Here is a 24,622-nt window from a genome sequence, read left to right as displayed (position 1 = left end):
GCCTCATTTACATATTTAAACATAAAATTTGGCAAAACTTGTAATACAAAAAATATTTGCCTTAATGTGAGTGATAAACCTGGGAAGTTTCATGGTGATATCTGTTAGTTAATTTTTTTCCACCTATTCACCTGTCGTGTCTCCCTTTAAATTCAATCTGCTTCCCTGACACGTGATAATAACGTTCATATCAAAAGTGACACTGATAAAACAGAGACTGTGATTGGCTGCTGGGTTTCAGTCTCGTTCTGTCACTGTGAGTCCACATCCACTTTGAAAATCGGTCGACTCCTGTTCCCAGTGTATTAATATAACAATATACAACACTGGCCTAGATTCAGTTTCAGGGCCAAACACAGACCAGGTCCTGTGTTTTTTCCCCTGCAGCAGTAGTGTAGTGTAGTGTAGTGTAGTGTAGTGTAGTAGTGTGTCTGTGTTTGTTTCACACTGATCACGTTGGATGGTTTGGATCTCAGCTCTCGTTGTAATCTCATCTCATATCCTGTTAGTTTTGACATAGGCCTACAGTACAGTGATGAATGTTCACCTTTGAAATCATTGCATAAAGGAGAGTAATTATTGCTTTTTGTAGACTAAATTGGATGAGATAATTAGCTCAAATAAGATACAAGTGGCCTCTTGCTATATGCTGTTGGCTTATTGGTAAATGAATCAATTAATTGAGAAAAAAAAAAAAACTTAAAGCAGAAGTGAGTGATCCGGTCGTTTTCGCTAATGCTGCGTTCCAGGCAGGCTTTTGAAATCGTAAATTACAGCTTCAAGTCACAACTTACGACTTTGTAGCGTTCCAGGCAACCCACTCGTGTTTTTCCGACCTGTTTTACCGGTGAAAGTCACTATAACGGCCACTCGTAACTTCCGACCGGTGAACTCGTACCAGATCGAACTGGTACCACTTCACGGTCGGAAAAATACGAGTTTCCTTGAACGCACCATAACAGTCCTCGTCGCTACGTCACCACATTCACGGCGTTCCTTGGCTGCACACACAGCCCTGCATGCCGTTCTCTCTCCTCATTGGATAAAAACTGTAGGATACGATAAATGTTTTCTCTTCCAAACACTCTATGTAAGTGATTGCTGTCGGAAGATATAACTATTTAAGACTTATATTAACACAAATATATCACTCACTTCTGCTTTAATGACATTTTAATTAAAAAAAAAATGGCAATGGTCTAGTTGTCCCCAAAGCAAACCACAAACAAAGTGGAGAAGCAGCCTTTGCTGTCTATGCACCACAGCTCTTTATACCACAGCCTTCTCAATTCATGATAATTGACATGTATTGTTTATTCTCATGTATTTATTTTCATTATTTATCCTCTTCTCCCTTTCTCTTATCTTGTCTCTAAATGTAAAGCACTTTGAGCTGCATGGCCATGTATGAAAAGCGCATTACAAATAAAGTTATTATTATTACTATTAATTAGTAACTTGAAAAAACATGAAATTCTTCTTATTTTTAGCCTTTAAATAAACTCAGTTCCTCATAAAAAAACGAGTGCAGCGCCCGTTCAGCATCTGTCTGACATGTCGGGCCATGATTGATCAGGCTGCATTCATCCAGCTTTTGGTGTGTGTGTGTGTGTGTGTGTGTGTGTGTGTGTGTGTGTGTGTGTGTGTGTGTGTGTGTGTGTGTGTGTGTGTGTGTGTGTGTGTGTGTGTGTGTGTGTGTGTGTGTGTGTGTGTGTCTGTGTGTCTGTGTGTCTGTGTGTCTGTGTGTGTGTGGTCAGTCGGTGACATTTGTTACATCTGTTAAAGGGAAGTAATGACCTATATTTACAAAACTGGTGTTAGCTGGACACTTCACAGTTCACATGACATCATTTTAAAGGTGTATAAATGGACCAGCTTACTCAAAAAATTAAAAATGGTGTCAATTTTTCAAGATGGCTTCCAGGTATTGTGCCGATATGTCCGATATGAGCACGTAATTATCCAAATTAATTCATTTTGGTCTTTTATGGGTCTCACATTTCATTTTTATGAGTGTTGTTTTTGTCATAACAGCTATGTGAAATGTTATATTGAAGGTGACAGCCACCTTAAAGGGATAATTCAACATTTTCACAGCTAATTTCCATCTGTAGTCCCTACACATAACATAAAAATGATAAAATACACAGAATTACACAGACCACAAGCTACTATACGAAGGTGAGGCATAAAAAGACACAATTAGACAATAGACAACACATTAGACAATACAGAAACATGTATGAGGTAGGCAAAGTGCAAAGTGCTCATAGCAGCAAGATGTTGATTGTTATATATGGTGGGCAAAGTGCAATGTTACCAGACAGAGTTGTTTTAGAGGTAAATTCATGCTAAACCACTGATGCACGTTGCCTTCAGGGACAGTTTTTCATGCCCCTTTTGCCTCAAAAACAACTCCATGCCAAAATGTTGAACTTAAAGGTGTATAAATGGACTGGTGCCTCCTGAGTGAAGAATTTACACAGAGGGAAACACTGGCAGTGGACCTGCACTGCAAAAACTCAAAATCTTTCCAAGAATATTTGTCGTATTTCTTGTCAAAATGTCTCATTTCTAGTCAAAACTAAACTCTTTTCACATAAAATGAGACTCATCACCTAAAAATCAACTTGTTTCAAACGTATTTTCACTTGAAATAAGTAGAAAAATCTGCCAGTGAAAGCAAGTTTTTTGAGCTTGTAATAAGAAAGAAAAACTTGCTCCACTGTCAGATTTTTCTACTTATTTCAAGTGAAAATCTGCTTGAAAGAAGTAAAAAGTGTCTAAAAACAAGCTACTTTTTATATGATGAGTCTTATTTTAAGTAGAATGAGATTTGTTTTGACTAGAAATGACATTTTGACTAGAAATAAGACAAATATTCTTGGTAAGATTTTGAGTTTTTGCAGTGTGACATGTAATCAATCAACACAGTTTCACCACTACTACAGGTAGAGCAGCAGCAGCAGCAGCTTTTTTTTTTTACAAGTCTTTGTTTGATTTGTCTGGTCACCGTGTTCACAAGCGCTGCATAGAAACCAACAGAGATCCATGTGTGTGTGTGTGTGTGTGTGTGTGTGTGTGTGTGTGTGTGTATGACTGACTGACTGACTGACTGAGATAATGAACAACAGGCTGCACAGTGGGCCGTAGCTGCTGTAGGGAAGCGATTGTTCCTCCTCATTATGGCTAATTGTCATCGTTTGCCTCCCACACTGCACAACACGACAGTTTATACACCGTCTCGTTTCGTTGTCAGTGTGGGATTGTATGTGTATGTGTATGTGTATGTGTATGTGTATGTGTATGTGTGTGGCTGTGGCCGCCCGATCCGACAGAAAATCTAATCAACACGACACTATCTTAAATTGCGTCCAATCAGCAGCAGCAGCAGCTCGGTCTACCTTGATGAGAACAGAACAGGCAGTTAACAGTCCGACGGTGGCCTGGTTTTCAAGTCTAACAATAACTTCCCCCACCTCACACCCTCTCTGAGCTCACACACACTCCTCAGTCTCCACACGTTTGTTCTCATCCTCTGTGTGTGGCGTGTTGCTCCTTTTTTTTTTTTTTTTGCACCTTCACTCAGGAGTCGTCAGTCTTTTGACATTGTCCCATTGCACAACGGACACTGAAGAAGAACAACACAGAACCTGTTTTATGGCAACAAGCCATTTTAACATTTAAAAGCCAGACTGACTGGATATGTGTTGTAGATCTCTGTAATTCAGTTTTGCCTCGTCAAAAAGAACATTTCAGATATCTGCAACTACATTCTCCCTAGGACAAATGACGTCACTTTTGCCATTCATGTGTATGGGGTTTGTCATTACAGATATCTACAATTCAGTTGCAGATATCCGCTATGTGAATTACAGATATCTGTAACTGAATTACGACTATTATTACTAATTCCAGTTTGAGATATCTACAATTTGATTCTGACTAGTCATAATTCCAGTTCAAGATATCTTTAATTCTTCGGATCAGAGGATCTTGGCCTCCTTCCAGTTCATTAAATGAGTTCCCTTGCACAGTTAGTTTCTCAGATTGTTAATTCGCTCTCAACACCCACAAGAATAAAGAGCACGTCACAGGAACATCACATGAAGACTGCAGCACCAATAAGGTGCATTAAAAAAAAAGGTAAAATGCAGCCTTTATATGTGAACTCCAAAGGAAATAATTTATTCCTAACAGGTATGGCAAGCAGATTTAACATTTAAAAGCTAAGTTTGACTCTCCGGAATTAACATTGTAAATATCAACAACGTCTTTCTGACTCGTCGTAATTACATTTTGAATAGTTGTATTTTTTATTCAATATATCTGTAATTCAGTTTTGCCTCGTCAAAAAGAACATTTCAGATATCTGCAACTATGTTCTTCCTATCCACAATTGTGATTTCAGATATCCACAACTACGTTCTTTCTATAGGACAAATTACATCACTTTTGCCATTCATGTGTATGGGGTTTGTCATTACAGATATCTACAATTCAGTTGCAGATATCCACTATGTGAATTACGGATATCTGTAACTGAATTACAACTAGTACTAATACCAGTTTGAGATATCTACAATTTGATTCTGACTGGTCATAATTCCAGTTCAAGATATCTTTAATTCACCTCAATTAAAGATATCTACATGTCCCTTTTCTTTTGTGGTTCATATGTAAAGAGGTTCAACAATCCAACAGTGGAACTTATTGCTTCGGATCAGAGGATCTTGGCCTCCTTCCAGTTCATTATATGAGTTCCCTTGCACAGTTAGTTTCTCAGATTGTTAATTCGCTCTCAACACCCACAAGAATAAAGAGCACGTCACAGGAACATCACATGACGACTCTGAAGAAGACTGCAGCACCAATAAGGTGCATTAAAAAAAAGGTAAAATGCAGCCTTTATATGTGAACTCCAAAGGAAATAATTTATTCCTAACAGGTATGGCAAGCAGATTTAACATTTAAAAGCTACGTTTGACTCTCCGGAATTAACATTGTAGATATCAACAACGTCTTTCTGACTAGTCGTAACTACATTTTGAATAGTTGGATTTTTTATTCAAGATATCTGTAATTCAGTTTTGCCTCTAGTCAAAAAGAACATTTCAGATATCCGCAACTACATTCTTCCTAGGACAAATGACGTCACTTTTGCCATTCATGTGTATGTGGTTTGTCATTACAGATATCTACAATTCAGTTGCAGATATCCGCTATGTGAATTACAGATACTGTATCTGTAACTGAATTACGAATTCCAGTTTGAGATATCTACAATTTAATTCTGACTAGTCATAATTCCAGTTCAAGATATCTTTAATTCACCTCAATTAAAGATATCTACATGTCCCTTTTCGGATATCTTGAATTAAGTTTTGACTAGGCGAAATGATGTTGTAGATATCTCAAACTGGAATTCATACTAGTCGTAAAACTGAATTACAGATATCTTGAATAAAAAATCCAACTATTCAAAATGTAATTACGACTAGTCAGAAAGATGTTGTTGATATCTACAATGTTAATTCCGGAGAGTCAAACTTAGCTTTTAAATGTTAAATCTGCTTGCCATACCTGTTACTGTAGGAATAAACTATTTCCTATATATAAAGGCTACAGTTTCCTTTTTTTTCATGCACCTTATTGGTGCTGCAGTCTTCTTCTGAATCGTCACGTGATGTTCCTGTGACGTGCTCTTTATTCTTGTGGGTGTTGAGGGCGAATTAGCAATCTGAGATACTAACTGTGCAAGAGAACTCATATAATGAACTGGAAGGAGGCCAAGATCAAGTTCCACCGTTGGATTGTTGAACCTCTTTACACTGCAAAAACTCAATATCTTACTAAGTATATTTGTCTTATTTCTTGTCAAAATGTCTTATTTCTAGTGAAAACTAATCTCTTTTCACTTAAAATAAGACTTATCACAGAGTTTTGCAGGAATGACGGCTGATGACAGGAGAGAGAGAGAGGACTTTTAATTTTGACGCTAATGACCGATTGGTGGAAGGGAAAGAGGATGGCAGACTGAGATTGGCTGAATTATGAAAATGAGGGTGGAGCGAGAGGATAGCAGGAAAACAGGGAAAGGGCTTTGAGGCGTGCTTAAAGAGATAGTCTTCCTGTCTGAACTTTCGCTTAGCTTCATTAAAAAGTAGCTTGTTTTTAGACACTTTTTACTTCTTTCAAGCATATTATTTTCACTTGAAATAAGTAGAAAAATCTGATAGTGGATCAAGTTTTTCTTCCTTATTACAAGCACAAACAACTTGCTTTCACTGGCAGATTTTTCTACTTATTTCAAATGAAAATTAGTTTGAAACAAGTGAAAATGATCTAAAAACAAGTTAATTTTTAGGTGATGAGTCTTATTTTAAGTGGAAAGAGATTAGTTTTGACTAGAAATTAGACATTTTGACAAGAAATAAGACAAATATTCTTGGAAAGATTTTGAGTTTTTGCAGTGTACATATGAACTCCAAAAGAAATAAATCACAAGAAGGCGAGATTACCTTGTTTGGAGTAGAAATAAACAAAACATGCAAAACAACATTAAATGTGAGCTTGTGTGTGTCTGGAGTTGTAGCAAAATCTATCATGATAATGTGAGGATTTTAATGAAAACTGTGGAGAAAACGATCCATAAACATGCAAATTAAACTAAATCCAGATGCATCACAGCTATAAACATTTGGGGGTAAAAAAAATTTGAACATTGGTTTGAAATGATCTTCCACTAAAAGGACGAGAGTTGTTAGGGTTAGGGTTGAAATTTGACACAAATACGGATATAGTAAGGGAAATAAGGGACTTTTTGGGGGAAAAAGGCGCTGGATATATATTTCATATTTCAAGATGGCTTTCCAGGTATTGTGCCGATATGTCCAATATGAGCACGTAATTATCTAAATTAATCCATTTTGGTCTTTTATGGGTCTCACATTTCATTTTTCTAAGTGTTGTTTTTGTCATAATAGCTATGTGAAATGTTGTATTGAAGGTGACATGCAAGATGGCCACCTTAAAGGGATAATTCAACTCCACAACGCTCTGGTGGACAAGTTGTGACCTGCACATTCACCACGCTATGAGATAATAACAGAACGTTACCAGACAGAGTTGTTTTAGAGGGAAATACAGAGACTGTTGATGAAAAACTGTCCCTGAAGGCAACGCACATCAGTGGTTTTGCATGAATTTCCCTCTAAAACAACTCTGTGTGGTAACGTTGTGTTATTATCTCATAGCGTGGTGAATGTGCAGGTCACAACTTGTCCACCAGAGCGTTGTGGAGTTTGTGTATTTGATGAGTTTAATGAGGGAAACCAAGAAATCCCATGAGCCTCCGTAGCGTAGCTCTGAGCAGCTCACGGCTCTGCTCCGCCGTTCTAAAAACAGCTTGCACCGACAATTAAAGGTAACAAACCTACTGCTAAAACTATAGGGATTATAGCAATGTGCCAATTTGCCAAAATGTTGAACTATCCCTTTAAAACTAGTTGCAATATCTCATGATCTATGAAACATAGAATCACAGTTTTTGGTTTTGGATTTAGTTTTCTTGTCAGAGCATAATTTAGTAGGTGGAGTTAATCTTGTGTTAACACTGCTGCAGGTTTGGGTGAAAAGATGTCAGGTAAAAAAGGATATAATAATAATCCAGTGAATTTCCCCTTTTTTCAAAACAGGTAAATGGCATCGACCTACGAGGAGCGACGCACGAACAAGCAGCGGCGGCGCTGAAAGGAGCAGGACAGGTGGTGACCATCATCGCCCAGTACAGACCCGAGGGTGAGTCAACAACACCGTTTATTCTAATCAGGCCAAGTCACGACGGCTCATCTCATATTTCGGTGACAACTTTATTTACACGTCACTATTTATTTCGCTCTTTCCGAGTCTTTTGAGTTCTCTTGAACTGTCACAATAAAAGCATCACAGAGAACTTTCACAATAAAGGCTTCACACAGTTCTCTTCCCACGCATCGTGACGACTTGACTGTCAGAAGAATTTTTTCACACAGAACAAAAAAATGACAAAACTTGGCCGATTCACGCTTCACTGGACAAAAGACAAGCAAAAAAAAACCAAAAAACTAAGCAAGGCCCATGAGACTAAAGCGATACCCACAGAGAAACCACTCGCTGGCAGGAAGCTCATCCTTTTCCTATTGATTTCATGTTCAAAATCTTTTCATTCGTTCGATTTGTTAGCCACGTGCATTATATTATAAGAGACGGTTTTCCTCCGTGTTGTGACAGCTGCACCAGAGCAGCAGAGGTGGGATTTATTTTATGTAGCATGAGAAACATTCATTGATTTAAATTCCTCCTGAGGTTCAACCCACAGTGAGAAAGGTGCTCAGTAGTTGTCATGACAGATGCTACAGTACCTGCACAAATGCAATGCAATCCTCTCATTTTCAGTGTCTGTTTGTCTGGTTGTTTGGATATTTTTAAATCCAGAGGTTTCATCATCACAACTCACATGAAGGATTTTGAATGTGAATCTTATGGAGGAAAAAGGCTGAAAAAAGTGTATTCTTTTTTTTATAAAGAATATGAAAAAAATACAATCATATTGCAGATATTTTGCTGGTATTGCAATATTCAGCTGCAATGGTCATTTTTGCATTTTCATTTCAAAGAAAAAAATCTAAAAATGACAATGATGTGATTTTTGTTCAGGCTTCTGTCAAATTTTACCTTCATAAAAAATAAAAAAGTACCTCCTTTGAGTTGGTACTTTAAAGGGATAGTTCAACATTTTGGCAAATTGGCCCATTGCCATAATCCCTATAGTCATAGCAGTAGGTTTGTTACCTTTAATTGTCGGTGCAAGCTATTTTTAGAACGGCGGAGCAGAGCCGTGAGCTGCTCAGAGCTACGCTACGGAGGCTCATGGGATTTCTTGGTTTGCATGAATGAATTTCCCTCTAAAACAACTCTGTCTGGTAACGTTGTGTTATTATATCATATCGTGGTGAATGTGCAGGTCACAACTTGTCCACCAGAGCGTTGTGGAGTTGTTGGATTGTGTATTTGATGAGTTTGATGAGGGAAACCAAGAAATCCCATGAGCCTCCGTAGCGTAGCTCTGAGCAGCTCACAGCTCTGCTCCGCCGTTCTAAAAAATACCTTGCACCGACAATTAAAGGTAACGAACCTACTGCTATGACTATAGGGATTATGGCAATGGGCCAATTTGCCAAAATGTTGAACTATCCCTGTCAGACATTAACCAAAACGTTTCTGCAAAGGTTTTTTTTTTTAAGTGGTGAACAAACAACCCTCTCTGTATTTGTTTATGCTCTCTTTGTCCCGGAGCATCAGCATGTAAATTGTAATCAGTCGTCCGAGGCGTCGTCATGCTAGTTCTGGTGCATCGTCTGAAAGTGTCTGTCAGCTCCTCTGTGAGTTAACGTGCAGTGGATGCGACAGCTGGACTGGTGGCGTGCCTCCTCTGATTAGGGTCAGCAGCAGCAGCAGTCACAGCTGAGGGGCTGGAGAGGCCGTGACTCACAGTTTAGAGGCGTATCAGCGTCTCACAGGTGTCAAACTCTTCTACTGAGAGCGACCGCGAGTGTTTGTATGTATCTGCGTTAAGATGATTTTCCGCTCAGGTTTAAAACTGATCTGTTATCTGTCCAGTCGAGATTTCCTGATTTGTGATCAGAAACTTGGAGTGAATCAACCGCACTCGCGACCAGTGTATGCCAAGGTGCCAGAATACCAAAAAAAAAGTGTAAAAAAAAAAGAAAAAAAAGGAGAGTATCTGCTTCAAATGCAAGTTTCAATATTTTAAAGGGATACACCAACATTTTTTCATGTCTTGCCTCACTCCTTAGTCCATGACCAGCAGATAGACACCATCCTTTCGACTGTGCGTGCAGTAACAAGGGAGATAGAGCCGTATCGCCCGTAATTAGCTTAGCTCAAACACTGGAAGTGTATGGGTAGTGTTAGCCTGCCTCCACCTAAAGTCGCTAATTAGCTTAGCTCAAACGCTGGAAGTGTATAGGTAGTGTTAGCCTGCCTGCACCTAAAGTCGCTAATTAGCTTAGCTCAAACACTGGAAGTGTATAGGTAGTGTTAGCCTGCCTCCACCTAAAGTCGCTAATTAGCTTAGCTCAAACACTGGAAGTGTATAGGTAGTGTTAGCCTGCCTCCACCTAAAGTCGCTAATTAGCTTAGCTCAAACACTGGAAGTGTATGGGTAGTGTTAGCCTGCCTCCTACCTGAGCTGAAATCAGCAGTCAGAAGCTGATTTCATTTTAGCTCTAAACTCTGTAAATATATCACTTTATCTACATTTCAAACATGTTTAGGCGAGAAAGTAGCCGTTTAGATCAGCAGTGTGTCGTTAATTTGTCTAAATACCAGCTGTTACTGCTAAAGGTAACAAACCTACTGCTATGACTATAGGGATTATGGCAATGGGCCAATTTGCCAAAATATTGAACTACTGTATCCCTTTAATCTAACCCTAACCCGTCTCGCTTCTTCAGCGCATTGTTTCCATCTGAGGTGTCATCGTTGGTAGCTACGTACGCATGACTACCGGGCTGTGAGCTCCTCATATAGGACTAACTGCTGCTTTCTCTTCTTACCCATCAGAACTTGCCCAATGCTCGCCGCGCCGGGCCCACTCTCCTGCACCAGGTTTGTGCCACTCACTGGCACCTGTGGCTGCTCTGAGCTTTTTGTTTTTTTTTAGCATCATTCCCCAACGGCTTCGTGAGAGTCGCTGAGTGAATGTGATCACAGTCTGTTCACTTACTAACTGAAGCACACCCGGTCCTTACCTCTCTCCCAGCCTGTTTGACTCTCACTCCTCCACTGCACATGCACCTTTTGAAACCCTTTTACCTTTTTGTTTTTGTGCTCCTTTCAAACTCTGCCCTTTCTTTCTTTATTTATTTATTTTTTCCACTTTTGAACCTCTGTTTAAAACGCTGTGCTTTATTGTTTTATGTATGCTGTGTATTGAGGAGGTCATTACCAGAACCCGATGAGTTACTTTGTGTTGCATCTCAATTTAACGGCTTTACAACCACTTTTGTTTTACTCATTACCAGGGCCGTTGTATAGGGGAGAAAGGTGATGATAATTCTAGGGGCCCAGTGCCCAGTGGGGCCCATAAAAAACCCCAGTAGTCTAATCTTTGTATGACTGATTTATTCTGCGTAAGACCCTGACTAATACTCATAGTACAACATCTTTCCAAGAATATTTGTCTTATTTCTTGTCCAAATGTCTCATTTCTAGTCAAAACTAATCTCTTTCCACTTAAAATAAGACTCATTACCTAAAAATTAACTTGTTTTTAGATCATTTTCACTTAAATTCACAATAAATAGAAAAATCTGCCAGTGAAAGTAAGTTTTTTGTGCTTGTAATAAGAAAGAAAAACTTGCTCCACTATCAGATTTTTTCTACTTATTTCAAGTGAAAATATGCTTGAAAGAAGTAAAAAGTGTCTAAAAACAAGCTACTTTTAATGTGATGTGTCTTATTTTAAGTAGAATGAGATTTGTTTTGACTAGAAATGACATTTTGACTAGAAATAAGACAAATATTCTTGCTAAGATACTTGAGTTTTTGCAGTGTAATGCTGCATTAGCATCAAAACAAAGAAGGCTAAATAAAAAACGATAATACATACGTAGTCTAAGAAAAAAAACTGGAAAAGTTAGGGGGAGGGGCCCACTTTAGTATTCTTTAAGGGGGCCCAGAATTCCTAGCAACGGCCCTGCTCATTACATGCCCTCTTGTAATGTTCAGTTTTATTTGCAGCTGTTTTATGACATAATTAGATATTTTAAGTTTGTAAATCAGCTTGACACTCAAAATTAAATCTTTTAATTTGCTGGGGGAGCGCAGAATCAGTTAAAATATACACGTGTTTGCAGCAAAGACAGAGATTTTATGGACAGTTTAATGTGACTAATGCTGCTTGTCGGCACTTGATGCTGTGGCTTGCAGATGTTACGGTGGCCCTGAAGGCTCAAAGCACACTGCAAGTTAAGAAAACACATGCCAAGACAACAAAAGAATATGCTACAAATTCAGAAAACGACTTCACACTGCAAAAACTCAAAATCTTACCAAGAATAGTTGTCTTATTTCCAGTCAAAACAAATCTCATTATACTTAAAATACGACTCATCACATTAAAAGTAGATTGTTTTTTGACACTTCTTACATCTTTCAAGCAGATTTTCACTTAAAATAATCTGATAGTGGGGCAAGTTTTTCTTTCTTATTACAAAAAACTTGCTACACTGCTGCCAGTGTAGCAAGTTTGTTTTTTTTCTACTTATTTCAAGTGAAAATTTGTTTGAAACAAGTGAAAATGATCCAAAAACAAGTTCATTTTTAGGTGATGAGTCTTATTTTAAGTGGAAAGAGATTAGTTTTGACTAGAAATGAGACATTTTGACAAGAAATAAGACAAATATTCTTGGAAAGATTTTGAGTTTTTGCAGTGCATCAATTTGACAACGCACACACTGGAAAAAAAACAACTCAATACACAACAGAAATGTTTGCAGGGACACAAAAAAAAGACTATAGTCACACTAAAGAGTTCGCATGGCAGGAGAAAATGTAAACGTCACACTGGCTTTTCTTTCTAAAGCACAGAATTAGTGTCATGAGGCTGTCGCACTCTTTTTCCCTTTATGTGTAAAAGCTCTGAGGCTTAAATGGGATCAAGTCTGTTTCTTTATTGATCTGTCACAATCGAATGATTAAACACCTGCATGGCGGTCTTCTTTGGTGACATAGTGAAGAGTCGTTACGAATTACAAGGACATCATTTTGTCTGAGGGAGTTTAGTAATAACTTAAGTTAAATATTGATTTTTAAAAGAATTTGTAGGATTGGAGTTTGTATTTGTGTTTTCTTATAAATTGTCACACACAGTAGGAGTGGGAATCTTTTACTATCTCACGATTTGATTCGATTTTGATTTTTGGGGTTACGATTCGATTCAAAATCAATTTTCGATTCAAAACGATTTGACTCCTAATGATTTCTGCTTCAGTCTGTCGGTGTGCAAAGGATCCTCATGATCTACTCCACTCTGCTTTGCAAGACAGAACGACTAAAGTGTCTAAACCTTTTCACATTTATTGAGTTTTAAACATTTATCCATGCTTAGATGGAATTGTTGAAACTGTTGCATAAAAGCAATATCACATATTGCTTAAGTAACAAAATTAAAAGTGCCTCTTTATTTAAAAATAATAATGCAGTTAAACATTCTGCCTTTTAAATTCTTAAAAGGAAATGGAGGCCGACAAACAGCAGAGTTGTTTCATTTTTTTTATTTTTTAAAATCGATTTTGGGACATTTTATATCGATTCTGAATCCCTAACACACATACATATCCTACACACTCTTGGCAAACACTTGCACAAGTGGTTAAGCTGAGAAATTCCTCCATAACCAGCTCTATATCTATAAGTATTTAAGCACAATGATTAAAATAGGTTGATGGAGGAAAACAGAAACCAATCCTGTTTAGTTCTTTCTGTTTACACTTGTCTCCGCCCCTGAGCTGCTCATAAGCAGCCGTAGGAGAGAGAGAGAGGTGTTTCCCTCTCTGTGCTTTAGTGCTGCGTTCAGCAGAGTTGGACCGTGTGTAGGAACAGAGAGCAGCAGCACGAAGGAGACACGATATAAAGGAAGAGGAGACGTCAGAGTAAAAACATGCAGACAGGTACGTGAGACGGACTTTGGGAGGAGATTGTCAGGAAAAAAACAAAAAAACAAGAGGACGATAAGGTCAGATGCTCTTGTTCTTGTTGTTTCTGGAATAGATTGACAGATTTTGCATTTTATTGTTTTTAAATATAGAGTATGAGTTGATTTTCTGTTATTTCTTTGGTTGTCTAACTCATTAGGATGATGATGATGATGGTAAAGCAGAAGCACAAGAGAGTCAGAGAAGATGTGGGAGAGTTTCATGACAGTGTGTCAGCTTGTAGACAATTATAGCCTGTAAAACAAAAATATAATAAAAAAGAAAAGTCAAATCGCTGCAGATTTTGGCTTTGTCTTTATCTGTATCCATAATATATTTCTCTCTTATCTTTTCTCCCCGTCCTGGTCATGGTTGTGCAGAGTGTGTGGCTGGTCGTGTCACGTCTCTTTACTGGTTGATCTTATTTAAATGACGGGTCGGCCGAGCGTGCCTCAAGTTATCAGCTTTTTCCTCCTCATAGTGACTGCGCTGCTGTCAGGGGGGAAGCAGGCTTGTCACCACACCGACGGCTTCTCACATCCTGACATCCTCTTTTTTTTACTTTGCTGAGAGCGACTCATGACTCGGTTCATTCACGGCTTCGTACGTCAGCGACTCGGAGATCAGATCATGCAGGGTCGCACCAAGTGCATGAATGTAAACAAAGGAAATGATTTGTAGCCCTGGGCTTTGTCTTTTATGTGTGCAGCAGGTGTAGATGAGAGAATAGCCTACTTGTTTGGCTCTCAAACATTTGCAAAGCTAATATTACTTATTATTATTATTATTACAAAATCAAATAAAACAGAAGAGGAAGCATATCTGTTGCATGGCATACAGTTTGGCATGTATTATGGCATGTACTGGAGCAAATGTAGATGTAAATCCAGAAGTAATAAAAACTCACGGTAACACTTTATTTGACGCCTATCTCTATAACGCATTATAACCAGACTTATAATGAGTTATAATGCAGTTATAGCACTGTATAACTATAGTTATAAACACTCATAAATGATCATAATGCTTTATAACAATAATCATAACACACTATAAAGCATTTTATCATGACTTATAAGGTCAGGTATTATAATATGTTATAATTGTTAGTAACTCACTCACAATGCCCACATTAATAATGCATTATAAATATAGTTATAATGTGTTATAATTGGCTTATAGATGTGTATAACTATCATTATAAACACTCATAAATTACCATAAGGCTTTATAGCAATAAGCATAACACATCATAGAGCAATTTTATAATGCCTTATAAGGTCAAGTATTGTAATAGAGTTATAATGCTCTATGATGTGTTATGCTTATTGCTATAAAGCCTTATGATAATTTCTAAGTGTTTATAATGATAGCTATACACGTTCACAAGCCAATTATAACACATTATAACTATATTTATAATGCATTATCAATGTGGGCATTGTCAGTGAGTTACTAACAATTATAACTCATTATAATACCTGACCTTATAAGTCATGATAAAATGCTTTATAGTGTGTTATGATTATTGTTATAAAGCATTATGATCATTTATGAGTGTTTATAGCAATAGTTATACAGTGCTATAACTGCATTATAACTCATTATAAGTATGGTTATAATGCGTTATAGAGATAGGCGTCAAATAAAGTGTTACCAAACTCACCATTAAAAAAAAAAAAAACATACACCATAGAGACGACATCCCCTTCCTTACCTTTTTTATGCACTGAATGAATCCATGCAAATGTTCACATCCTTTCTTTATCTGCATCTCTGCTGTGACTATGACCCGAATTTTTTTGAACAAATCCCTTTTCCACCGACTCGAGCAGGGGGCACGTTGAGTCTTTTTTTGTTTTTTTTTAGCAGCATCAGTAGCTTGACCTCCTCTGTCCTGTCTGCATGCAGATCTGATCTGATGTCAGCCTTCATCCGCTCTCTGATCTTGTCTTGCAGAGTACGGGCGCTTTGAGGCCAAAATCCACGACCTGCGGGAACAGATGATGAACCACAGCATGAGCTCCGGGTCGGGGTCTCTGAGAACCAATCAGAAGAGGTCGCTCTACGTGAGGTCAGTCGGTCTGTTAGTCGGATATTTTAGCCTAGTTTTGGTACTTTAAAGGGATAGTTCAACATTTTCGGCAAATTGGCCCATTGCCATAATCCTTAGGAGTAGGAGTAGGTTTCTTATCTTTAATTGTCAGTGCAAGCTATTTTTAGAACGGCGGAGCAGAGCCGTGAGCTGCTCAGAGCTACGCTACGGAGGCTCATGGGATTTCTATGGGGTTTCCCTCATCAAACTCATCAAATACACAATCCAACAACTCCACAACGCTCTGGTGGACAAGTTGTGACCTGCACATTCACCACGCTATGAGATAATAACACAACGTTACCACACAGAGTTGTTTTAGAGGGAAATACAGAGACTGCTTGATGAAAAACTGTCCCTGAAGGCAACGCGCATCAGCGGTTTTGCATGAATTTCCCTCTAAAACAACTCTGTGTGGTAACGTTGTGTTATTATCTCATAGCGTGGTGAATGTGCAGCTCACAACTTGTCCACCAGAGCGTTGTGGAGTTGTTGGATTGTGTATTTGATGAGTTTGATGAGGGAAACCAAGAAATCCCATGAGCCTCCGTAGCGTAGCTCTGAGCAGCTCACGGCTCTGCTCCGCCGTTCTAAAAATAGCTTGCACCGACAATTAAAGGTAACGAACCCACTGCTATGACTATAGGGATTATGGTAATGGGCCAATTTGCCAAAATGTTGAACTATCCCTTTAAAGCTAAATTCTGGGAAATGAATTCCTCCATGTGAATACAATACAGTGCTTGATGGCTGAATTAACATAAAGATTCGACACACATACATGTTAAAAACCTGGTTTGAGACTCAAACAAAAGAACATTTCTTAATTTAGCAACCCCAGTGGAGCAGCAGTCACTATTCTCTCTCTCTGACCTGGTAAAGCTGCGCTGCTAGTTTCCTTTTTTAGACTAGACCTCATGCACGTGGAGAAACGGCAGTAAAACAAAAGCCTGATTGTCCTGATATCTGCCACCTGAACAGGGCGCTGTTCGACTACGAGAGGGCGAAGGACAGCGGCCTCCCCAGCCAGGGGCTCAGCTTCAGGTACGGCGACATCCTCCACGTCATCAACGCCTCGGACGATGAGTGGTGGCAAGCTCGCCGTGTCACCCCGCACGGAGACAGCGAGGAGATGGGCGTCATCCCCAGCAAGAGAAGGTGAGTCCTGTCCTATCACAATATATAGCCATCCATATATAGCCATCCATACTTCCTGTCGGGGTTTATTTCTCCATAACAACCTCTGAACTATACATTATCCCTTACTTATTCACCGCTCCATGGATTGATTTCTCGCCAGCTTTCGTTGAAAACAAATGCACATGGCCAGGAGGAGGGTTAGCAAAACAGCGGAAAAGCAAGCCGGACTTGCATAGTTCCCCTTTAAAAGAATAGTTCACCCAAAATTCAAATTGCACTCATTATCTACTCACCCTCATGTCGACTATAAGGGCTGGGAGAAGTTTCAGAGTCCTCCGTGGCTTCTCTGAGTTACAGGGGGTCTCGGCGTAGCAGTGCATGTCCATATAACGGTTGCAAATGGATACCAACTGTCTTCGTAACAAAAAGACACACCAAAAAACATCCAAATACCTCCATGCTGCTCGTAAGTAATGTCCAAATCTCGCGAGATTTGGACGGACCAGGAAGAGGAGCTTCGAGAAGCTTCTGCTACAAACAAGCTTGAAAAATAGACTTATTTAATTTTTTTCGGGACAATTTCTCATGTTGGGGCTTCAATACAAGAGGGACATTACATACGAGCAGCATGGAGGTATTTGGATGTTTTTTGGTGTGTCTTTTTGTTACGAAGACAGTTGGTATCCATTTGCAACCGTTATATGGACATGCACTGCTACGCCGAGACCCCCTGTAACTCAGAGAAGCCACGGAGGACTCTGAAACTTCTCCCAGCCCTTAGTCCACATGAGGGGGAGGAGATCATGAGTTAAATTTCAATTTTGGGTGAACTATTCCTTTAACATTGTCCTTAGTTTATAAAGACAAAGAATAACAACAGGAGTCTGCAGAGTCCAGTTGTGCTCATGCAGGGAAAAAAGGGTTGAGGGTTAAATATTACAACCCACCACTCATGGGTTTGGTGACATAAGAGAAGAAAAAACAGAAACTTGAGTGTAAATCTTCATATAACCACATGAAATACATTTTTTTTTTATCATTGACTGAGAGGAGTAGAAATTTAAAAAACAAATAATAAAATCCAAGTGTTTGATGAATCAATCCTTTGCTCGGCAGGGTGGAGAGGAAAGAGCGAGCGCGCCTCAAGACGGTGAAATTCAACGCCAAGCCGGGGTCGTTTGAGTCCAAAGGGGTGAGTGCTGCGACGTGGTGTTTTCTCTCTCACCATGATGATGATTCACAGTGTAGCCGACTGTGTGTATTGTTGTTCTCATTCACAACTCATTTCATTCAGCAGACACACACATCAGGGCCGTGTCATCTGTGTTTATGTATTCCTTCATGCACACTTTCACTTTCATCCAAGACGTCATAACATCACAGCTGCAGGTTTCTTCTGAAAGCTGTGTGATGATGATTTTAGTGTTAATTTATGCTGATGATTGATCGTTGACAGGTACATGATGAGTCAGAGCCTTTTTTAAAAGCTTTTATAAATAAGAATAAGGAGGGGAATGGATTTGAAACTCTCTGCTCCATAAAATCTAAAACCATAAAATTTCACTCGGCACCCAGATATTTCTCTTTTTTACTGAGCTACATCAAAAAACAAACCTGCAATAGAAAAACAAGTGTAAATTGTGCAGCTTTTGTCACATTTACTGTATAAATGAGATTTATTTTTAGGTGGAAGTGGTGTCTGAAAGTTGGTCTGACTCTCTACACTGCAAAAACTCAATATCTTTCCAAGAATATTTGTCTTATTTCTTGTCAAAATGTCTCATTTCTAGTCAAAACTAAACTCTTTTACACTTAAAATAAGACTCATCACCTAAAAATGAACTTGTTTTTAGATCATTTCACTTGTTTCAAACACATTTTCTCTTGAAATATGTAGAAAAATCTGCCAGTGAACGCAGGTTTTTTGTGAAACCAGATTTTTCTACTTATTCAAAGTGAAAATCTGCTTGAAAGAAGTAAAAAGTGTCTAAAAACAAGCTACGTTTTAAAGTGATGAGTCTTATTTTAAGTATAATGAGATTTGTTTTGACTAGAAATTACATTTTGACTAGAAATAAGACATATTCTTGGTAAGATTTTGAGTTTTTGCAGTGTTACAAGCCCTCAGATATTTACTGTACACATCAGCATCTTCATGTTGTCTTCAGATTATATAATTTAAAGGCTATCTCTCTCTCTGGGGTTCCATCTTTTTTTGTTTCTTTTTTTTGTCATTGCATGTGTTTTTTTTTCTGTGTGCTTTATCTTTAGTACAACTAAACCTCAGTTATGTTACGTCTCTCAAAGCATGACCTTGTAACCCTTCTCTCAGCTTGCTTTTTCTTTAAATGCCTCTGATGCAACTGTGGTACGTCAAGAAGTGCTAGGAGGTTTAGTAAAGATGAATCTTGGTTGTAGATCCTTGAAGATGTTTCTCCTCTCATCCAAGAGGCTTCTTCAGTTCTGACAGTGACAGGGGAGGAAACCCAGGTTTTTGCCCTTGACTCGTTACCAAGGCCTTTGATGCTGGTGCTTCTGGGTGCTGTGATGACTGTTGTCAGAGTTGTTGAGGACAAAGGGAAACTATTTTAATAGAGGAGACAAGTGGTTTGAAGGAGACTATGTATGTGTGTCAAAGTAGAAAAACCTGAGGAGGCTGCAGACATAATGGATCCCCCTCCTGCAGCTCTGTCCTTTCATATCTTCCCAGGAGAATAAACAACCATCCACACAACCAAGTAATAATAATAATAAACTTTTCTTTTTTCTTTTACTTTATTTACTCCCTAATAATATTCAAAAAATGTTCAAGGAAAGAGAGGGGAGATAGGCCTACAGTATGAGCTAAGAGGGAAATTTAACTTAAAACAACCAAGAATAAATACTACATTAAAAAGCATGTGTATCTCTGTGGCGGGAGTAAAACTGTGGAATATCTTGACAGAGGATCTCAAACAAAGCAAAAACTTAACTAACGCGATTTAAAAATAGATTAAAACATAGTATGATAGAAAGCTATAAACATGTTGATTGCAACTGTAATGCTGTTAAATTATTTATTTATTTTATTTTCTTGGCTTCATTTGTTAATTATTGGATACTTGTTTCTTTCTATGACTCTGAAACCATGAAGAGCTCTGATGGATTTAATGGAATATTGAATTAAAGGGTATATAAGCATTTATAAGCTGGATAGCTTCAGCCTGCAGCTTTTCTATCTATGTATGAACTAGTTGAACTAATGATGGTTTTATGGAAGGTTGACTGACTGTGATTGATGCTCAACTGTGAACAGTTTTGTGTAAAAGATCGAATAAACTACTACTACTACTACTATTTCTATAGCACCTTTTAAACCAGGGTTACAAGGTGCTTCACAAAATACAAAATACAGTATCATTGAGATAATAAAGCAATTAAGAAAAAAAATGTGGTATCAAAGGCCTTTGTTATCGACCCCACCAAGGTCCAAGTAGCTGTGTTTCCTCACTCGTCTGTCAGAACTGAAGAAGCTTCTTGGATGAGAGATGAATCATCTTCAGGGATCGACCAGTTTAACTAGAGTCAACTTTCTTCGTTGGTCTGAGGGCTCAGCTAGACCGCTAGGAAACAACGGCACCATGGGGTGGGATGATCAGCGACAGTTTGGGAGTCATTTGTTTTTCTAATTAATTTCACAAAGATCGTTTTTCAGCAAAAAATAGTAGCAGGCTTTGATGAGGATGTACAGTAGTCTCTGCAGACTCACTGTTTCTAACCATGCACCATGCTGAATGGATAGAAGCTCCAGAGAGAGAGAGGAATTTAAACTCATTTAAGATTTTTCATTTTTTTTTTATTCCACAGCTGTATCAACACTCTGGGACAAATAAAACTTGAAAAACATATATATTTCATTGTATATAATTCATTAAATTATGACCACTGGGTCTGTAGTTCACACAAGATCTATTCAGATGTTTTTGATCATCACGCTAAATATCTTTCAGGCGATTTGCCCACTTGATAAATTTTTCCATCTATACATTTTTTGTACTAAGTGGTCTAATTGGAAATAGAACATGGCATCATTTTAATCATTATCATCGTCACCTACTTTGACTCAAACTAGTGTAGAGTGAAAATAAATCACATTTACTCTACTTGGGAATGTGGGAGAAACAGATATTCAGGGTTTTTTTGGTTTGATTTTACTGTGAAAAACTTCTTGACGTTCCACTTTGTGCACGCAGTTTGTTTTGTCTGCATGAACGTGACAGATGTACCTGTTTGCCCCATGCTTTCTCTCCCTTCACAGTCATTCAATGACAAACGTAAAAAGAATTTCATCTTTACACGAAAGTTCCCGTTCTACAAGAACAAAGAGGGTGAGCAGGATGGCAGTGATTCGGACCGTAAGTACAGAGAGCTGCACGGACAGACACACATCACGTTAACACACACGCAGAGTCAAGCAGCGTATAGTATAGTAGGTCACATGTTGGTTTGGGCCTCGACAGATGATTCACAGGTGTATGTTTGAGGGTGTAGGGTCTTCTTCACCGCGGCCTCTCCTGCTTCCTCTCCGTCATCATTCCCTGTCGTCCTTTTGTTTTCCGTTGGATCTCGGTCGGAGACACTGTGGCTCAGGTGCTGGTCAGTCAGCAGGACAGAAGCCGAGACAAAACGACGCTGTCCAGTCCACCGTGTGTGTGTGATGATGTGATATTGTACAACCCAGTTTTCCATCAGGGGTTCATTTAGGTTCAATCTCAACTCAAAATCTTACCAAGAATATTTGTCTTATTCTAGTCAAAATGTCATTTCTAGTCAAAACAAATCTCATTCTACTTAGAATAAGACTTAACACATGAAAAGGAGCTTATTTTTAGACACTTTTTATGAATGAATTAATTTTATTTTCGAACATGAATAAAAAAAAAAGCATGTAACTATTTGTACATAGAAAAGAAAGAAAATAAATAAATAAATAAAAATAGAGCCAAGACATAACAAAACACTGCACACAGGGTGGGAAAGTGGGAAGAAATACAAAACTTTTTTAATTTCCCACCCCTTTTTAACTATTCTTCAGTTTGTAACTACACAGATATCCTTATAACTACATAATAGGCAAGGCAATTTTATTTGTATAGCCCGTTTTTACAAACAGTTTGTCTGAAAGGGCTTTACATGACATCATAACAACATCCTCTGCCCTTAGACCCTCACATCCACTGAGGAAAAACTCCATGGAAAACCCTTTTAACAGGGAAAAATTGGAGATAATACACCTATATAAATATAAATATATACCATATATACACTTCTAAATATCTATATAAATATATAATTACAAAAATAACTTCTTTCTTTCAAACATTTTTTTTTTGTTAAATCTGATAGTGGGGCAAGTTTTTCTTTCTTATTACAAGCACAAAAAAAGCACAAAAAACTTAAAAACTTGTGAAATTATCTCAAAACAAGTTCATTTTTAGGTGTTGAGTCTTATTTTAAGTGGAAAAGAGTTTAGTTTTGACTAGAAATAAAGACATCTTGACAAGAAATAGGACAAATATTCTTGGAAAGGTGTAGAGTTTTTGCAGTGTGTGTGTGTGTGGCGCCCCCTGCTGGCTGCTCAGCGTCTGGACAGAGACGGTACTGCTCTCTACTTTGACTGCCTCTTCTGCTTACGCTGCGGCTGTCCTCCTCCTTCCTGTCTTTCTTCTATTCTTCTACTCTTCTGGCTCTCTGTGGATGGCCACTAGGACATCCTGGGGATAGGTGATGATGGGTATGGGACAAAGACGTTCAGTAAGTTGGTCCAACAATGATTGATTGCTCGCTCGTCTTTATTTCTCTGTCTGAATGTGTCTCTCTTTGCCTGCGGTGTTCATGTTATTCTTGTTCATGTTCTTGTTGTTGCATGCAGCATTCCTCGGGTTTGTCTTGCTTTTCGGTTTGCAGAGTGTTTGTTAACCTCTGTCTCACTGACATTTACACCAAACTCTAAAAGTTTGGATCACAGAGGATGTTAGGGTTTATTTATAAGACAAGAATGGGATGTAAAAATAAACAGATTCAAGGTTTCTTCTGCTCCAGCTTCACGTAGTCCGACGATGTCAGTCTGTTTTTGTTTCTGTTACCGTCAGTTGTCTGTGTTTCTACTTGTTACTGATAGTGAGAGCTGAGCTGTGAAATGACCAGGCTTTTTTTATGACTCCGGTCTGTCCTGTCCTGTCCTGTCCTGTCTCGGCAGATGTGGATTGTGTTTAATGCATGTTTTGCATGACACTGGCATATAAACACTTAAAGCGTATTTTGTCTTTGCTTGTGAGCATGTGTCAGGTAGAAGCAGACTGCAGAGCATCACAGTTAACTGAGTCTGTATTTGTTTCGGAAGTGATGTTGTAACGTGTTGGTCGTTGTTTCAGTTTATCTGAGACACAGGAAAATATACAAACACATATAAATATATATGAGCCTCAATAAGTTAAAATAGGAAAAACAGAATGAACTTATCACAGAGTCAATACTGTGTTTTTGTGACACTGTTGCAGTGATAAAATCTGCCCACAGACAAAGTAATAAAACACACAAACTCCCAGGGTGAAAACACTCCCACTGTCATGGCTCTTAATTAAATAGATAATTATCTTAAATGTGAAACTTTCAGTTTATAGTTTGGCATTGGCGGTTTCGTTCATGTATCCTGAGCTGCATACCTGCACTTCGATGTCACCAGAGTCGTATTAGTCGACTTTAATGTGAAACATCAGCTTGACAGACCGATTAAAAAAAACAAAAAAAAACCTGTTCTGTGACATACGCTGCCATGCATGTAGCTTATGAACCAATGTGGCATGTTTTACAAGTTGTTTATGCCAGTTTATGCCTAAAATAATAAAAAATAAAAAAACACAATAACGATCTCCACTCTGTTTCCCACCAGGGAGTCAAGAGGAGCTGATTCTCTCTTATGAACCTGTGATACGGCAAGAAAGTAAGTGATGTCCTCAAAGTGCGCCAACAGAGTTTAGAAATATCCTAAATGTTTCATACTAAAGGGTATCGAGCAAAGGACTTTTATAATTATTAATTGTTGTCAGTGTATATTTGGCAAATCACAGGAGATGCATTTTATTTTGGCGGTGTGGCTCTGAAAGTCACTACAAAAAGTACAATTATGAGAAAGTTAGTTAGTTTGTTAGTTAGTTTAAGTTTATTTCGGACATGTTAAAAAGAAATAAAATATAATACAGTAATGGACAGACATAACTAATAAATACTTTGCAAAGACAACACATGAACAAAAATAAAATAACTGAAAATAAAGATAATTTGATTTTTTTTTTCTTTATCATATCCAAAAAGGAGTGGGAAGAAGTCAAACTTATTTACTCCCAGTCTCCCACCCCTTATTCATAAATTATCTATAATCTATACAATAAGTTAATATATGAGTTTATCTAGCTGGATTCATTCTAACATATTATCACTAATCTTTATATCTCTAATATATAGTCATATACATATAAAGACATATACAAACACATATACAAAGACAACCTGAAATATCCAAATATATAATAATAAGCACCTTGTGGTTGTCAAACACCCTCATTCCTGCACATATTGAAAAAAAAAA

General features: G+C 38.1%; 1 protein-coding gene across 5 annotated transcripts in view; it reads left to right on the top strand.

The window, feature by feature from the left end:
- dlg2 (discs, large homolog 2) overlaps nucleotides 1-24,622 on the top strand; it is a gene marked incomplete at its 5' end in the record, with an annotated part of 269,853 nt that overhangs the window by 239,023 nt on the left and 6,208 nt on the right. For 2 of the 5 annotated variants that reach the window (XM_083986423.1, XM_083986421.1), the window contains 7 exons: nucleotides 7,698-7,800; nucleotides 10,627-10,671; nucleotides 15,720-15,834; nucleotides 16,837-17,013; nucleotides 18,112-18,187; nucleotides 21,293-21,389; nucleotides 23,927-23,977. In XM_083986423.1, the coding sequence (XP_083842549.1) occupies nucleotides 7,698-7,800; nucleotides 10,627-10,671; nucleotides 15,720-15,834; nucleotides 16,837-17,013; nucleotides 18,112-18,187; nucleotides 21,293-21,389; nucleotides 23,927-23,977 (664 nt within the window). Of the gene's footprint in view, nucleotides 1-7,697; nucleotides 7,801-10,626; nucleotides 10,672-15,719; nucleotides 15,835-16,836; nucleotides 17,014-18,111; nucleotides 18,188-21,292; nucleotides 21,390-22,742; nucleotides 22,789-23,926; nucleotides 23,978-24,622 lie in introns of all 5 variants that reach the window. The other 3 variants (XM_083986424.1, XM_083986425.1, XM_083986422.1) reach the window with 2 other exon arrangements.

Source organism: Trachurus trachurus, assembly GCF_905171665.1.
Source record: "Trachurus trachurus genome assembly, chromosome: 14".
NCBI classification, from domain to species: domain Eukaryota; kingdom Metazoa; phylum Chordata; class Actinopteri; order Carangiformes; family Carangidae; genus Trachurus; species Trachurus trachurus.
This window is presented reverse-complemented; position numbering and strand designations above follow the sequence as displayed.